Below are 18661 nucleotides of genomic sequence, written 5' to 3'. Positions count from 1 at the left end.
TTGTATGCATGCATATAAGCATAACCAATGGACACAGACACTAGGGGGGTGAGGGAACGGGGGGGGGGCAATGGGGGGGATAAGGACACACATGTAATACCTTGATCAATAAAGAATTGAAAATATTTTAAAAAATTGCAGAGCTCTGCTCTAGAGATCAAAAAACTTGGGATATGTATGTGACCGTTGACAAATATTCCATGAGGTTCATCAGGAGCACACCAACATCTTTCAGTTCATTTCATTTAGATTATAGGAACTCATTTGCATTTAGGGCTATAGAAGCCAAAGGTAACTTTATCTCATACTCTGTGAAGAATGTCTAATAATAATTTTCTCATTACTTGTGTTGCAGCATCAATATTTGCAGAAAACTTTGGGCCAAGCTTCACAAAAGGAGAAGGTTTCTTCTCTGTCTTTGCCATTTTTTTCCCAGCAGCCACTGGGATTCTTGCAGGTGCCAATATCTCAGGAGACTTGGAGGTATGTTTTCTCTGTTATTGTAGTCTCGGGAGGTGGTGGTGCAGTGGGTGGGCAGCACAAAGAGCTACAGAGATCGATAGTGACCCTGTTTCTCTACAGCTTTCAAACCATAACATTTCTGTAAGGTTTCCTGATTATTCAATTATCTTTAAGTGCCAAACTATCCTATTTCTGGTAGTCCTTCCAAAGTCTTATTCAGTGATATCAAAAGGCAGAGTAGAGCATGTGTCACATTTCCAACCAAATAAATACAGTTCAGTGAAAAAAATATCAGAACCACTACTTCCTCTTTTAAACACATAATGTGTAAGAACATGGAACATTTAAGAAAAACAAACAAGAAACAAAGACAAATTACCTTATTGCTGAATGCTGATGTTAAATTCAGGGATACATACACTTGTGTAATTGGCATTTATCCAACACTCACTCATATTTTTCTATGTTAACTACTGTAAGTAGTGTTGTATTTGTTAGGATATGGTTTGAATGTTGTATAAAAGACCAGTAATTTTGACCCAAACAAGATAGAAGTTTTTTTAGTGAATAAAAATTTGAACTCATAGCCACCCAGTGGAGTAAGAAAGATCTCCCAAAAGTAGCACAGGAACCCAAATGACCTCCCTGTTTTACCATTCCCTTGGGGATTGCCCTCATCTGCAAGGTCAAAAATTACTGGTCATTTGCAAGATCACATTCCAGTCCATCGGAAGAGGAATAGGAAGCAGAGGACAAGCAATTCCTGGACTTCCAATGTATCGCTACTTCTGACATTCCATTGGCCAGCATTTAGTCTGAGGCCTTTCCTAGATGGAAAAAAGGCTGGCAAATACAGTCTCTAGCTGGGCAGTGATGTGTCCAGGTAACATTTTAGAGGGTTCTAAGGTAAAAGGAAGAAGGTGAGAAATAATATGAGGAGGCAATAAACAGTATCTACCACACACACACACACATAAAGTAGAAGATACAGATTTTACCTCAAGAAATTTATAACTTACTTTGGAAAACAAGAAATATTTGCAAAAGCCATCAAGAGATATGTATAAATGAAAACTGTAGGCACTGCCAAATGGATTGGAAGATAACATAATGAACAAATAATTATTAAGTTAAGGATTATTTCCTCCTGGCAGTAACACTTGAGTGTGAACTGAAAGCAAAGGCTGAGTATTGATTATTGGTGAGAAAATGTACTACAGGCAGAGAAACAAAAGAACAGCCAGGCAAAGGGAAAACTAAGACCAGTAAGGATCTCTCACATCTGAACTGGAAAAGCTCTCATGGTGCTGGGTAACCTTATAAGGGAAGGAGAGGCTGTTGGAGAGACCAAGTGAGAGGTGCTTGCTCTAGAATATAACTCCATGAAAGTGGGGTCTTTGCCTTTGGTTTTGTTCATTGCTGTAACCTCAGAGCTTCCATAAATATTTATTGAGTGAATGAATAAAGGCTTTGGGATTTGTTACATTAAGGACCACAGTGCCACGGTAAATTTTTGAGCAGAAATATGGCATAAAAAAAGATGAGGCTGAGGCTCAAAAGCTTAAAGTTGTTCAAAATTATTCAAGTGGTAAATACCACTGCTTCATGAAACTTAGCTGTGGATGTTGAGCTTCCAGTTTCGCAGATTTGGAAAAGTATCAGATGCCACTGATTTAAGCTTCTATAAACTGTAAGTACACATTTGAATGAAAGAATCCTGTACTTTTCTCAGGCTCCTTAAGGACAAGTTTTGTATTAGATGCTTAGTCGTCAGTTCAGCTCAGCCAATACATACTGAGCCTACTTACACCGGGCACCAGGCACCAGGGAAGCAGAGGAGACCTCAGCCCTTCCCTCCAGGAGGTCATTGTCTCAGGGGGAGACATACTTACTCAAATTGAGTCCTAAGAAGCAAAAACAGATCATGTGCAAGGTGAAGGAGAAACAGTAGTTGCTGTCCCTAAAGAAGTGAGGGAAGGCTTTCAGAGGAAGGACATTCAATCCAGAGTTCAAGGACTTCATTAATAGAGCAAAGAAGAGAGGACAATCAAACAGAAGGAATGGAATGCAAGAAGGCACAGAGATAGATGCTACTGATGGGAGTTAGTTTACCTGCAGAACAGGGCACCCAAGGAAAATATTTGCATCAATATATTAATAAATATTTATAAAGGGCCTTCTCTGTGTCCTGGGCACTCTGGGAGTAAGCAAAGAACTAAAAAATATCGCTATCTAAAAAGGCAAAACTTACAATTTCTTCTGAGGTAAATGCTAACTTAAGTTAGGGATGCTATATTAGTAAAGATTTTTACTTATCTATCAATCTGTACTGAGAAATCACTAATTTTGATTTTGCATGTGGAGGAAATGAAGAGGATATCTCATGACTTTTAGGGCACAAGTGGTAATAGTATTGCTATAAAAAGGTGTGTGCTTTTCCTTTCCTTTTAAAAATACTTTGGGGATTTTACAATTAAGCTTAACTTTCAGCACATACCCTCATTTATACTAGTAAATAGAACTCAGAAGTCCTTTAAACTACAGACAATGGAGTTTGGATATTATCCCAAAACTAGCTAGAGACACTAAGAAAGTTAGATCAAGATTAGATATATGTTTTAGAGAGCGCCTGCTATCAGATTGTGAAGGATGGATAGTGTGCTGGAGGCGGGAGGGGCAGGGAAGGGGACTGATAGTAGGGAGACTGGAGGAAAAAGATCAATTAGAAGATATCAGACGTCTGGGCAACAGATGACATGGCCTTGAATTAAGGCTATGGCAGGGAATATGGATCAAAGGGGTCAACTTAGAGTTAGAAGAGGAAATGAAAAAGATGTTTTACTTTACTATATTTTGCAGTAAAAAAAGCAAACATTATACATCACAGCCAAGTGTACACATATAAAATTTTCCTCAAACAATTCTTTACTGCAAATGCTGTCTTCTGATTATTTTCACATCAGTGCTGTAATAGAATAAAATACAATAGAGTATTCATTTCATGCTGGTGCAACCTACTGAATTGATTGCATGGTGTAATAGATGAGAAAAAAAGAAGCTCATATTTGGCCATTGAGGTTGAAAAGGCAGAAGGATATCAGATTGGAGATTTCCTGGTATGTATCTATTGTATTTTATTCTAGTACAGCACTGATGTGAAAATAATCAGAAAACAACATTTGCAGTAAAGAATTGCTTGAGGAAAATTTTGTATGTGTATACTTGGCTGTGATGTATAATACTTTTTTTTTTACTGCAAAATATAGTAAAATAAAACATCCTTTTCATTTTTTTAATCTGGAGCTCTAGAAAGGAGCTTGAGCAAGACTGGAAGCCATGGCATGCATGAGTTCATCCTGATCTGTGCAAAAGGGAGGGGAGGAGAAAACAAGGCAGCACCCAGGGAAACAATATTCAAAGTATTGATGGTGGAGAAGGAGTCCTTGAAGAAGAAAGAGAAAAAGCTGCCTAAGACAGAGGAGAACCCAAGACAGAGTGGGGTCCTGAAAGCTAAGGGAGAATAATGCTCTGAGAAGTAATATTTCCCTTATCCTTACATGACCAAAAGCCAGAGTGGTCAAGCATGTTAAGGCCTGAGAGGTGACAGCATATTGGGAAGTAGCAAGGAAACATCAGTACATATTTCTTTCTGAGTGAAATTTGAAACAATCAAACATCATGAACTCCATTCAACTTAACATTTATTTTTCACACACTGTAATAATATGTAAGATGCTACCTCTGCTCTCAACCCATCATTTTTCTGAAGATGGCAGTCAATGAGAGTTGGCACAAAGTTCCTTCCTGAATCTTCTATTTGTTAAAATACTCATTGATAATCTGTAAATATGTGCCCTGAAGACGATCTGGGAGATACCCAAGTCTAATCAAGACAGTTAAAATGCACCTTCAGAGATGCAAGATTAGGATATGGTTGACATACTCCAAAAGAAGAAATCCAAAATATATATATATACTAGAGGCCCGGTGCATAAATTCACTCATGGGTGGGATCCAGCCAACCCACCCTGGTGGGGGCCCATCGGGCCCAGCTGGCAGAGGGGAGGGGCCATGGGCAGTTGGCCAGCCAGCCCTGCCCCTGATCGGGGGCATTGGGGGCCAGGCCAGTTGGTGGGGGAGACAAGGGGGTGGGCAATCAGGGCCCGGATCAGGCCAATTGGCTGCTTCAGTACGCAACATAGTCACCAGTCGTCTGGTCATTCCGGTCATTCTGCCATTCTGGTCACTGGATATAGATATATATATTTAATGATTTATTATATTACATAATATTTATTAATATTTATTAATATTATATAATAAATGTATAATATTTAATGAAGAAAGGTGAAGGAAAGTTAGATTTAGGTTTATCTCTAGGGGGATGGAAACTAACAAAGAATGAAAACTAAGCATTTGTCAAAGTCCTGATCCCTGTGGGGAAAATGCAGCTATAGGCCAGACAACATGAACATATGATCATACATTAAGATATTGGTGTTCTGATTTATATCAGGTCAGTTTGGCCCGCACATGAATTCTAAATAAGTAATTTTAGAGCTTGTAGGAGGTAGTTCTAAATAAAATCTAAGTTTCTGTGTTTTAGGTACAAGACTGCCTTCCATCTTCACACCTCTTATCCTTCCATATATTTTATCTCTTCCCATTTAAATCAGTTCTTCACATTTCACTCAGATCCCAATAAATCCTTAATCAATAAAATAAATTTTGAAATATAACATGAATTAGGAGATTGGGTGGGTCTCACTTCAGCCACAATTGTCTTCTTCCTTCCACGTGCTGCTCAATTGCACACATTGCCCTATTCACTTTGGGAGACAATAGCTTGGAAGGAAGAGGCTGCACATATATGTATTGGACCAACAATTTTCAACCGGTGTGCCACAGAAAAATTTAAAACATGCAATACCTGACTGTTTTGTCAGGGGCACTAACCTATTTCCCCTTAGATCAGTGGTTCTCAACCATCCTAATGCCGCGATCCTTTAATACAGTTCCTCATGTTGTGGTGACCTCCAACCATAAAATTATTTTGTTGCTACTTCATAACTGTAATTTTGCTACTGTTATGAATCGTAATGTAAACATCTGATATGCAGGATGTATTTAGGCGACCCCTGTGAAAGGGTCGTTCGACCTCAAAAGGGGTCGCGACCCACAGGTTGAGAACCACTGCCTTAGATTTTCAAATAAAAAAATGCCACAGCCAACACAATAGCTGTCCAGTATGAATGAATCAAAATTATATATATATATACACACACATATATATATATTTTTTTCAGACTGGCAAAAAATGTATTTTGTGGTGTGCCATAGAATTTTAGTAATTAGTGTATGTGTGCTGTGAGGTAAAGAAGGCTGCAAATCATTGTATTGGGGAAACCATTTGTGGAGATATTCCTGAAAGAGTGGGAAGGAATGAATGACCAGAGAGTGACTCCATGCGGATGGCTTCCTCCTATATGGGGACAGGCTGGCTTGATTATTCAGCTGTCAGGTTGAGTCTATAGTCACCATGAGTTTACCTTTCTGATGGTTTTGATCAGCAGATTTAAGCTAAAAAACAAAGAAACAAACAAAAAAACCCACTTGTACTTTAACTGCATTGATTTCTTATTTGTATTGATGAGTCTCATGTCCTCTGGTGGGGGAATGAATGCCTACTGAGACTATGCTTCCCTCAATTCAATATTTATTGACTCCTACTGTATGCCAGGCACTGTCCTGTACAATCAATAACTACATTAGAATCTCTATTTAATAATCCCTGTTAAGTTGAATTCAATTATTTAGAAGTTATGCTGCTTGGAATTGATTATGATATGAGTTAGCTCCTGCAAATAGGATATAAAATGGTATATTATATATGATGTGAGTTCAGCTCAGTGAATTTTTATACACTTAGAAGCAAGAGAAAAGCCCATTTCTGGTATAAGCTTAAATTTGCCTCTTTATTCATGCCTGCTTCTGGAAATTAAATATGTCCCATTGCAGTCATTCCTGAGCTAGATTCCAAAGGGGAAATTTGAGGGATTGGTGAATTTAGCAGATCAACCTTTGTGCAAAGTCAAAAGTGATTTTTTTTTTCAGGCGAGCTTAAGCTTAGTACAAAATAAACACACAGAGCGATATTGTCAATGTGCCGGGTATGGTTGGATATTTCTCCTAATAATTTCAGGTTTAATGAATTTGCATGGAATTCACAGGAGATAAGGAGAGAGAGAGGCATTAGTGAGTGAACTAACTGGCATACTTTTCTATAAGAGCTCCCTCCTGGACAGTTAGAGATCTCTTCTGTTCAGCGCAGAATTCTGCAGATTTCTTCATTCACTCTCAGAACATTATCTTTATCCCAAAAGAACTTGAGCTCACCATTTTGCTATTAGCTTGATCTTTTCTTGAGAACTTGCCTCAGGAAGAATAGCCTAAAAAATTGAAAATACAGAAATAACTCCAACTGATCTCTGTTTCTTATCCCACCCTGTCTCCTTGTACCTCCACATTATTTTTTAAAGGATCCCCAAGATGCCATCCCCAGAGGAACCATGCTGGCCATTTTCATCACCACCGTCGCCTACATAGGAGTTGCTATTTGTGTAGGTAAGTTGTACGTCTCTGATGATGGTACCTGATGGATTTTCATGTTCAGTGGATTTTCAATAGAACATAAGTAGCATATTTTCAAAAAGGCAACTATTTTAATTCCTTTCTTAGATACTCACAGTGGTTCTCAACCTTCCTAATGCCGTGACCCTTAAATACAGTTCCTCATGTGGTGACCCCCAACCATAAAATTATTTTCGGTGCTACTTCATAACTGTAATTTTGCTACTGTTATGAATCATAATGTAAATATTCGATATGCAGGATGTATTTTCATTGTTTGCGACCCACAGGTTGAGAACCACTGTGAGGTTTGCCTACAATGAAACTGTAGCCCAGCTGTCTCTGGGTCAGGGATAGAGTAAGAAGTAAACAGATTGGTCAATTTAATGAACACAAAGGGTCCCATTTCATTACTCTAGAATGAGTCTATGATAAGATTCCTACTGCCAAGGAAGTCATTCCTGCCAGCACCCACCTCCCTTGCCTTAGGGCAGGTGGGGAACAGCGAAAGAAAAAAGCCAGATGCAAAACAAAACAAAGCAAACAACAAAAGCCTTAGGAAATTATGAAAGGTATAGAACTGATGGCTGTGTCCCCTCCTTGCACTGCTGTCCTTACTATGGAAATGTCACTGCCACTGATCAGCAAGAAATCACAGCAAGACCCAGCTGCCAGCAGTGTGGGCAGCCAGTCCCTACATTTCCCAATGAGCAGAAAATATGTGGATTCACCTGCTATTCCTAAGCTGACTCTCGTTCTACCTGCTGCCTGCAGCCATACCTCCTCCTGGTTGGGGTCACCTCACTTGTATGTCATTATTAGAGAGGAAGGAATGTAGAACATTCAGAGAAGAAAACTATTTTCTTTGCTCACTAGGGAGTACAGCTCCAGGCTGGATCATTATGGGAATCTGGATGACAATTTTACCAAAAGGCACATCTCGGTCACCCTCTGTTTACTATGGAGCAAATTGGGAAATACATATGTCTTGAGTTTGGTTTCTAAAGAAAAAAGCAAAATAATCCACTTAGTTGCTTGTTTCTCTCACTGCTTCTTATTTGAGGAAATTGGATAATGCTGTTAACAGTATTATTGTGGCATTTCCAAGCTTAGTTACATGCAAAGAGGTTTTATTCCAATGCTTTAGTAAATCAACATATTTTTAAATATCATTGAAGTCACTCAAAGTTAAATTTCCCAAATGGTTTTCTTTCTTACACAAAGTAAAAATAAAGGAATACATAAAGTTATAGACCTGATTTCAAAGATTCTTTTAGTTTTTGCTCCTGATGGATGGAAAAATCTGTGTTTCTATACTTTTCCCAGGATAGGAGAAGGATGGTCATGGGTCCATGGCTTGTCGTTAGTGTGAATAATGGTTCGTGGCTTGGCTGCATTGGAATTTGGGGAGCTCTATTATGCAGAAGTCAAAATACATGATTTAGAAAAGTCAGCTCAACATAAATAAACAATGCAAAGAAGTAAAATCTGGGATGGATCATTCTTGATAACCCGCACCCATAACTTCAAGTGTTTACACCGAGCTGCAGACCACTATATTAAAAAAAATTCTGCACTGACTATTTTAAGTGGTTCTTTCAACTTGCAGATTCTATGATTCTTAAGTCTTTCCTGGATTTAAAGACTATGAATGTGCCCGAGGGTTCCCATGAGATACTACCTACCACGGGACCTCTCTTACTGTTATTCGCAAGGAGTGAGAACTCTCCCTGGCTGGAGTTTGAATAGCAAAAAGAATAGTTTTTTTGGTCGGCATCAGTATTTATCCTTCAAGTAGTTCAGACAAGTTTGTATATGTTTCACACCTATGTTCACATATTTCAATAACCTTATTAAATACATAATGTCAGATTATAGTTAGAAAAATTCATAGGGAATATTGGTGATTAAGATATATATATTAAGGATCTTTAAAAAGTTTATAACTCCAATTCTGAGAATCTACCCTAGAGAAATATGTTAAGATACAAAAAATATATATGCATAAAGATGTTCGTAGAATATTTATAATAGAAAATAATAAGAACACCTAAATGTATGAAAAAATGGAGTAAACTGAGGTAAGTATTTGATAGAATATTATTTGACCACTACTATTGATTAAGAAATCTTAATATTTTATCCCCAAATATTTTATTATTTAAATCATTAAAATTGTATATCCTATATAATAAAAGGCTAATATGCAAATCGACCGAACGGTGGAACTACCAGTCTCTATGACTTGCACTGACCAATAGGGAGCAGATGCTCAACACAGGAGCTGCCCCTTGGTGGTCAGTGCACTCCCACAGGGGGAGCACCACTCCGCCAGAAGCCAGGTTCATGACTGGCAAGTGCAGCTGCCGTGGTGGGAGCCTCTCCTGCCTCTGAGCAGCACTAAGGACCACTCAGGGGATGTCTGCTGCACAGGTGAGGCTGAGGGACCCCTCTCTCCCCCAGTACATGAATGTCATGCACTGGGCCTCTAGTTAAGTATAATTGTAACTGTTTAAAATAGTATGCAAGGAATATCAATAGTTGAAAGTGAGGACTTGGTTCTCTTAATTACTGGAATTCAATAATGCCATCCCTTGGTTCTCTCACAAACGAGACAATAAATCCTATTTGAAAAACACCGAATCAGTAGCACTAAGCCAGAAATCTGAATTGAGTATGTATTATGTGCAAGGCACTGTTTTTGCATTTTAAGGGATCAGAAAGTAAGGTATTCCAACCCACAATGGCCTTACAGAGACAAGTGAGAGCTAGGACTGAAACCACCCAAGGCGGTGGAAGTGGCAGCCTGTTAGACACAGGGGGTGCCCCCAGGCTACAGAGGATGGGAATCCTCAGGTACCATGTCCCAGGAAGCCTTGGCAATGAAGACAGGATAGTCAATGCACCTGCTCAAATTCAAAACAAAGTATGTTTTCAGAAGAAACCCCTAAGGCAGCAGTTCTCAACCTGTGGGTCGTGACCCATTTGGGGGTCGAACCACCCTTTCACAGGGGTCACCTAAGACCATCAGAAAACACATATAATTACATATTGTTTTTGTGAGTAATCACTATGCTTTAATTATGTTCAACTTGTAACAATGAAAATATATCCTGCATATCAGATATTTACATTACGATTCATAACAGTAGCAACATTACAGTTATGAAGTAACAACGAAAATAATTTTATGGTTGGGGGTCACCACAACATGAGGAACTGTATTAAAGGGTCGCAGCATTAGGAAGGTTGAGAACCACAGCCCTAAGGGAAGAGAACTCTTAAAAATCTAAAGAAATGACAAGCCACTGTTGTTTCCCCAGGGGCCTGTGTGGTCCGAGATGCCACTGGGAACATGAACGACACCATCATTTCTGGGATGAACTGCAATGGCTCAGCGGCCTGCGGGCTGGGCTATGACTTCTCAAGATGTCAGCACGAACCATGTCAGTATGGGCTGATGAACAATTTCCAGGTTCGAACTGCAGTCATTATAACAATGTTGATTGCCATTGTTTTCATTTTGATAACGTCATGTATAATGACACGTCTGACCCTGCAACGGATTGATGATTGATCGATTTGAATTCAGCAAAGAACAGTTGGTGTGAGAGGGAGGAGAATCGTGCAGACATCCATGTAGCAGATCTGGGGGTTATGTTTACTGTGCTCGGAGAGAACGGGCACTGTGTGAATTGCAGCACCAGGGCAGGATCACACCCGACATCGTGTACCTTCCAATCAATTGTGCCAGAGTTCATGGTGGGGAGGAGAGACAGATTAGTTAGCACGGAATGCACTTCCTGCATGGGCTTCGGCTTAGGAACAGCCTCTCTGGTGGTCCTGGAAGACAAGGCCAAAGGGAAATTGTGAGTGGCAGAGAGGCGGGGGATAACTGAGGGGGAAGGACAAGAGAAGTTGGGAAAACTGTAGGACTTGAAACATATTAATTTGTCTAAACGATGAGTGAGCAGAAGGAGGAGCAAGTTTGTCATGAAGGCTTCATTCATCTATTTTAACAACCAACTAAGAAATTAACTCAGCTGAAGTCATTATTTCAAAATATGACTTAAATGGACAGACTCTCATCATGTCTAAGACCTAAAATTGTGTTTAATGAGCACAGAAAAAGCAAAGGTTTACAAAGCCTCTAGGGCAGCGGTTCTCAACCTGTGGGTCGTGACCCCTTTGGCGGTCGAACCACCCTTTCACAGGGGTCGCCTAAGACCATCCTGCATATCAGATATTTACATTACAATTCATAACAGCAGCAGCATTACAGTTAGGAAGTAGCAACGAAAATAATTTTATGGTTGGGTCACAACATGAGGAACTGTAGTTAAAGGGCCAGAAGGTTGAGAACCACTGTTCTAGGGGCAGGTAGACCAAGAAACACTAATGCCTTAAAGGCCTGGTAAACAGCTGAGTCCCTCTCCAAACCTTATTAAAACGCCACTTTCTGTGAGATAGAATTTCCCATAATGAAGGAAATACACAAAGGACAGAGGGGGGAAATACTGTCAAAACCCTTGAAACCTCTTTCTTTATTCTTCCCAGTATCTTCTGGATGTATTGTAGTGAGCATTTATTATTTTTATAATCAACAAAAAGGCCATTTTTCATCTTGAAAACAACAACTGGAGAATGAAATGAGCAGGAGAGGGAGAATTCTGATTAGAAGCAATTAGCTTATTAAAGAAATTGCAAATCACAGAAAGTGGAAAGGAAAGCATTTGAATAAAAAGTTGGCTATTTTTATTTATTTGCTTGTCTGTTTGTTTTTATTGTCCGTTGGATGAGTTTCCTGACTTGAACCTCTCTTCTCAAGGTCATGAGCATGGTGTCGGGGTTCGGCCCCCTCATCACGGCTGGCATCTTCTCTGCAACGCTCTCCTCCGCCCTGGCCTCGCTCGTCAGCGCCCCCAAAGTGTTCCAGGTGACGCCGCGCATGTGTTTCCCCCTGTTGCTGTTGCCGCTGAACGTGGATCAAACTGAAATGCTCATCCCCCCGGCAATCATGTTCCATCATTTGCTGAAACACTTTCATGTTTGCATCTGGCTCAAATGCTATGTCTGCCACATAGTCAAGGTCGATTCAAATAATATAAAGAATAATGAACCCCCGTGTTAACTTGTGCCTCATATTGTGTATCGCTCCATCTTTCGCCCAATCTTCTTGTCTGAATCACCCAGGGAAAATGAGGGGACATAGCTGTAAATGAGGTTCTCCTCTTCCTTCCCGTTAGGCTCTATGCAAGGACAACATCTACAAAGCCCTGCAGTTCTTCGCAAAAGGATACGGGAAAAACAACGAGCCGCTGAGAGGATACGTCCTCACTTTTGTGATAGCCATGGCGTTCATTCTTATTGGTTAGTAGCGTTCTTGTTCTTACCCAAAGCCAAATAACTCTTCTGCTACTCAGAAGGTTTTCCTTTTAGCTTGAAAAGTTACCTGTTTTATGTTCAATATTCCATTAAGGAATAGAGGAGTCTAAGAGGGAAATGAGAAAACTCTGAGGGGAGTGGGCCTTGAAAGATTTGAGGTGGGCTTCGGACTTTCATCTCTTAGAATCTGAGTGTTGGAAATTCATCCACCCACATGTAACTGAATCTATCCCCCAACCTGCCCATTATTGTCTAATCCAGTGGTTCTCAACCTTGGCTGCACGTTAGAATCACCTGGGAATCTTTTTAAAATCCTGATTTCTGGGCCTCATCCTCCGGAAATTCTGTTTCTTTGTTACTAATGTTGTGGCCCCATTCCATAACAAAGAAACAATTTCCGGAGGATGAGGCCCAGAAATCAGGATTTTAAAGATTCCCAGGTGATTCTAACGTGCAGCCAAGGTTGAGAACCACTGCCCTAAGGCATCATTTTGCTGGTGAGCTTATTAGAGAAAAAGAAGCAAGAGGGGGTTAGCTATGCATAGGTGGGCAGAGCCTTTCTCAGCACAGAGATGAGGGCTCCTCCTTATCACATAAACTCAGGAAGTGGCTGTAATTCATGAATCCCTGCAAGATTCCCATGAGGTTGAAGGTATTTGTTATAAGGTAACAAAGTTTACTGCATTTAAGTGATCAAATAAAGTTTTAAAAATTGTATAAGTTAAATTATATCTTTAAAAATCACTCTTTTAGAACAGTGCAGATTAGCTTCCAGGTGTGTGCCAGCTATTTTTGCCTACCTTTTTGCTGGCCCCCATGTTCTAGAGCCACCCCAGCTGCCCCCTGCATTTCCATCACTGAGGGTGATAGACACCTGACATTCAGAGAAATAGGAATATCTCTAAATTATTTCTTCTATCACAACATAAGCAGTTCAGCTAGGATTAACTCATACTGGATATTTAGCTATAGTAGTAAAACATTTTTTTTTACAAATTTGGTAGAACTTCTCTAGAAATAGCTAACAAGGGTTCTGAAAGTCAGAGAGAGCAAGTTGAGTACATGCAGGGAGATTTCCCAGTAGGCATTTCTGGAATTTAACTAATCTGGCACCCTGCAGAGCCTGGGCATGCATAGCAGATAAAGAACATAGGAATTGGCACCCCTGGAATAGCCACAGGGGCTTATAGTCTGCCCAATCCCCAAACCCTCTATCCATTCCCACTCAAATTTTTTTTTGCAAATAGAGGCCTTGATTGCCTATTTTCAGATTGGTAGGTTTTCTTGCTTCTTACTTTATGGAAAAGAAACTCTGGCTAAGAATAGGTCTTAAAATGAATGTAGCCCCAAAGAAAAATCACTAACTTCTTCAACTTTGACAGATGCTAGCTATGTTTTCAGCCTCTAAATAAAGTCAAGCTTGCAGGCTGCAACAGCTGTTCAGCCCCTGGTCTCATCATTCAGACGTACATGCTCATGTCTGCTTTGTTCACAGCGGAACTGAACACCATTGCTCCCATCATCTCCAACTTTTTCCTGGCCTCATACGCACTTATTAATTTCTCCTGCTTCCATGCCTCTTATGCCAAATCCCCAGGTAAGTTGACTCTTTAAAATTAAAATAAGCCTAAGCCAACAATGGTTAGTGTCAATAAAATGAAATGAGTCAGTGAGAGTGCTTAATTTGTGTTTATCTGTTTCCTTATATCCTAGTGGACAGTGCAATCCACTTTGTTTGGTGAGTTGGGGGGTGACTTATGCAATAGAAAAAGAATCATTTGAGCAGTGGCCTTTCTGACCAACCGTAAAGTCAATTTTCTCCTGCGGCAATAAATTATTCATTGCAAGAGAAACCACATTTATTTCAGCAGTAGAAAAACATCACTATTTATTTCCTTGGTGAAAGTGACCACAGAAGTGGAATAAATGTATATATTTGAAACTTCCTTACTACCAATTTGTTTCCTGCCCATGGTGCAGAAGAGAAGGATGAGTAGTTCCCATAATTACCTGCTGAGAGTAGTCAATGCAGATTCACAGTGAAGCTGGTGACATCCCTGTGCTCTCAGACTGATTTAAAGTGGTGCAAAATTCACACCAAGGAATCTTCCCCCATCTAGTCACTTCTCACCTCTAATTTGCTTCCATTGGCCAATAGAATTTCTTCTGCCTTTCCACCAGAGCAGAGACTAGTCATTATCGAACTTCAGAAAATTCTTCGCCATGAAGACATTTTTTCTTTTCAAAACATTTTATTAAGAAACTAGAGGCCCGGTGCATGAAAATTCATGCGCTGGAGGGGGGTTCCCTCAGCCCAGCTTCCCCCTCTCACAGTCCAGGAGCCCTCAGAGGCAGGAGGCAATGCCCCATCACACCTCTGCTGCTGCCACTGCCGGCAGCGCAAGCCTCGGCCTGCCCTGGTTACCTGAGCCTCGGGCAGCCTGGGCGACTGGGCAGCTGCCGTACAAGGCTTCCCTGTGCCTCGGGCTGGCCCTGGGCGCCTGGGGGGCTGAGGGGACTGGGGGTCTCCGGAGGCAGGCACGTGGAGCAATAGGGCTGAGGGGACTGAGTACAGCCATCTTGTGACTGTGGACGCTGCCATCTTTGAGGGGATGGCAGTCAATTAGCATATTCCCTCCTTATTGGCTGTGGGCACCGCCATCCTTGGGACCATGTGAGGGTCAATTAGCATATTCTCTCTTTATTAGGTAGGATCATTCACATACTATATAATTCACACCCACTTAAAGTTTAAACTCAATGATTGTCAGTGTATTTACAGTTATATAATCACCAACAAAGTCAACTTTAGAACATTTTCATGAGGCCATGAGGACTTTTATCAGGGACATAAACACATTTCCACTGTTTTGGGGCCTGCCATAATTGAACTTATTTTGGAAAAGCTGCTGCCAATAAGACAAAAGGTAGATGGAAGGGGAGCCTTCATCCACCCAAGGCCACTAGGCTCCGGAAATCACTGAGGACTTTTTGTGCCTGTTGTGTTGTCTTCTTTTAAGCAGAGAACAGAAAGTTCTAGTCAGAGAATACAGCAAATCATAGAAATGTGTGCCTCCATGTCATGTTATGTTCGTTTTTAAAGTAATAGAGGTTGACAGGGGAAAGATTGAAAAGGAAAAAAAGGAAAGAGGAAGAGAGGAAAAGAGAGAAAAAATAGGAAATCCCATAGAGGGGGACACATAGATACAAAGACCCAGAAATTGAGACTCTCCCCACCTCTCTCTTTCTCTCTCCAAGCCTCTCTCTCTATTTCATATACATGCACACACAGGCATGCGCGCGCACACACACACACACACACACACGCATGCGCGCGTGCGCACACACACAGCCAGATTGTAAAATAAGGCCATTCCCAGTGATGTTCTCAAAGTGCTGCATCCATCTTGTGGCCGTTTAGGAAACTGCTCCAGAAGATGGAAAGCTCTGTTGTGTTTTGGCCTCTCCGAATTTAAAATGCACTTCATCCAGAGACCAAATGTACCCTTCAAATCAGAGCTTCCCCATCCTGACCATACTGTCTCCCAGCTTCTTTAATTTCAGGGAACTAATAGTAAAATGTGGGAATCCCCTTGCATATATGAAGCTTGAGAAGTATTTTCATTGCAAATGCAAAACATATTAATGCATCAGGTTTAAGAAGACATTGAAGACAAATGTCACCCTCTCTTCCCATTAATTATTATTTCTGAAAGAGCAAGCATGCTCCTCTCAGGGTAAAGGAAGAGCTGGCAGGAAATGAATGGATTTACTTGATGACTGCTCTGCTTTCTGCATGGGAAAGTAAGCCCATTGTCTTATCCTTCTCTTTCTTGGCCCACCAAGGAATTCCTCCACCCTCCCCACAAGACCCACTTCTCCATCCCTCCTGCCTCCGTTGAACTCCTGCCGGCATAGATAGGAGATGCTCAAGGTGTTGTAGTTTGGGAAGACAATCAGGAGACATGCAGGGAGTCAGGAGGGGACACGAAGGACACATTTTTCTGTATTTCACAGCATCCTTATTTGGTGTAATTACACCTCCATAGGCCAGGGATCCAAGATCATAGAAAACTAATAGCAGAGTTGGAAACTCGTTTCCAACTAATTCTTGTTTTTATGCTGGGAAGAAACATGTTACTTGCATTCTGATCATATGCATTGGCATGATGGTTATCGTGTAGAAGATTTTCTTGTGCACATAGATTTGTTTTTTTACTTTCAGGATGGAGACCTGCATATGGGATTTACAACATGTGGGTATCTCTTTTTGGAGCTGTTTTGTGCTGTGCGGTCATGTTTGTCATCAACTGGTGGGCAGCTGTTATCACCTACATCATTGAGTTCTTCCTCTATATCTATGTGACCTATAAGAAGCCAGGTAAGATAAGAAGGTCTGTATAGGATGGGGTTTACAATGCAGCCTCTAACTACCCATTTACTCAACAACCAGATAGTGAGCAGCTCCTGCGTACTTAGGTGTGCCATGTGTATGGTGGCTATTAATAATATAATGTAGAGAGGAAACTAAGATGGCGGCATAGATAAACACCGGGAAATTGTCGCCTCCCACAACAATTGAAAAATACCGCAAAGGACAGAGCAGACATCATCCAGAACAACGGGAAGCCTGGCTGAGTGTAAATTCTACATCTAGAAGGAAAGAAAAGCACGCTGAGAGCCAGAGGAGCTGCTGAGGTGAAGTGCAGAGGTACTGCGGCTCGCGCGCACGCGGAAAGGGGGTGGCACCTGAGGACGCGGCTGTTTTTTTTTGAATCACAAGCTCCCGACTGCTCTGAACTCCGGTTCCGGGAAGTCTCTGGGGACCCAGGACTCATACGGGGAGAAGCTGGTCTGTCGGGCAGCGGGCGAACTTGAGTGCGGCTTTTCCTCAGAGGTGCTTGAAGCAATTACCGGGTCACTGAGACGCGCGACTCCTTAGGGCTGGGCGGAGAATCAGCCATAGCTCCTTTCTCCGCCCTTTGACTCCCTGAGACCCCGCCCCACCCAGGCTGCAGCAGAGGCTTTTGCATGTGAATGTACCTAACTGCAGCCAAGCCAGGCAGACCAGGAACTTCCAAGAGAAGGCCCAAGGCCCCTCAGCTGCTTGCATTGCTTCACAGCTGAGCCTCTTCGTGGCTCCTGCTGTGTGGCCTCAGGCAGAGGCTGAATTAGCACCTCCTTAGATCCAGGAGCCACTGTACCCAGTGGTCAGAGGGGGACCATCCAGATTACAACTCCTCAGATCCATAAGGGACACACTCAGGGAGCAGACTCAGTGAGCACCAAAGCCCCACTGAAGCAAGTCTTGCCCCAGAAGGGTGTCTTCAGCACAGAAGTTCTCCCACTTCAGACACAGCTGATTCTCACAGCCAATTGGCCTGGAGGTCAATTCCTCCCAGTGATCCTACAACAACCAAGGCACCAAGAGTGCACCAAGAGTGTCCACCCCAGGTAACTGGGGAGGCTGAGCCACTGGGCCCTACAGGACACCTGGTGCGCAGGGCCACTCTATCAACACAGGGAAGCAGCCAAAATGCAGAGACAAAGAAACAGGTCACAAATGGCAGAAATGGAGGAAAGCAAATGACTGGATATAGAGTTCAAGGCCACGTTTATAAGGTTTTTCAAGAATTTTATGGAAACCGCCGATAAATTTAATGAATCCCTCAATAAGTATAGTGAGACCATGGAGGACATGAAAAAGGACCAACTAGAAATTTAGCATACACTGACTGAAATAAAGCATAATTTACAGAGATCCAACAGCAGACAAGAGGATCCCAAGAATCAAGTCAAAGATTTAAAATACAAAGAAACAAAAAATACCCAACCGAAAAAGAAAAAAGAAAAGAGATTCCAAAAATATGAAGATAGTGTAAGGAGCCTCTGGGACAACTTCAAGCATACCAACATCAGAATTATAGGGGTACCAGAAGGAGAGAGAGGGCAAGATATTGAAAACCTTTTTGAAGAAATAATGACAGAAAACTTCCCCTACCTGGTGAAAGAAATGGACTTACAAGTCCAGGAAGCACAGAGAACCCCAAACAAAAGGAATCCAAAGAGGACCACACCAAGACACATCATAATTAAAATGCCAAGAGCAAAAGATAAAGAGAGAATCTTAAAAGCAGCAAGAGAAAGACAGTCAGTTACCTACAAGGGAGTACCCATATGACTG

At 41.4% G+C, this 18661-nt stretch overlaps 1 protein-coding gene across 2 annotated transcripts in view; it reads left to right on the top strand.

The window, feature by feature from the left end:
- The window catches only part of SLC12A1 (solute carrier family 12 member 1), an 87888-nt gene that overhangs the window by 25668 nt on the left and 43559 nt on the right, over nt 1-18661 (top strand). For both annotated transcript variants that reach the window (XM_081089656.1, XM_081089657.1), the window contains 7 exons: nt 356-483; nt 7002-7086; nt 10416-10567; nt 11921-12028; nt 12339-12462; nt 13973-14074; nt 16703-16858. In XM_081089656.1, the coding sequence (XP_080945782.1) occupies nt 356-483; nt 7002-7086; nt 10416-10567; nt 11921-12028; nt 12339-12462; nt 13973-14074; nt 16703-16858 (855 nt within the window). The remainder of the gene's footprint in view (nt 1-355; nt 484-7001; nt 7087-10415; nt 10568-11920; nt 12029-12338; nt 12463-13972; nt 14075-16702; nt 16859-18661) is intronic.

This window comes from Myotis nattereri (genome assembly GCF_964212035.1).
Source record: "Myotis nattereri genome assembly, chromosome: 1".
NCBI lineage: Eukaryota > Metazoa > Chordata > Mammalia > Chiroptera > Vespertilionidae > Myotis > Myotis nattereri.
The sequence above is the reverse complement of the archived record's forward strand: the minus strand, read 5'-3'. Positions and strand labels throughout refer to the sequence as shown.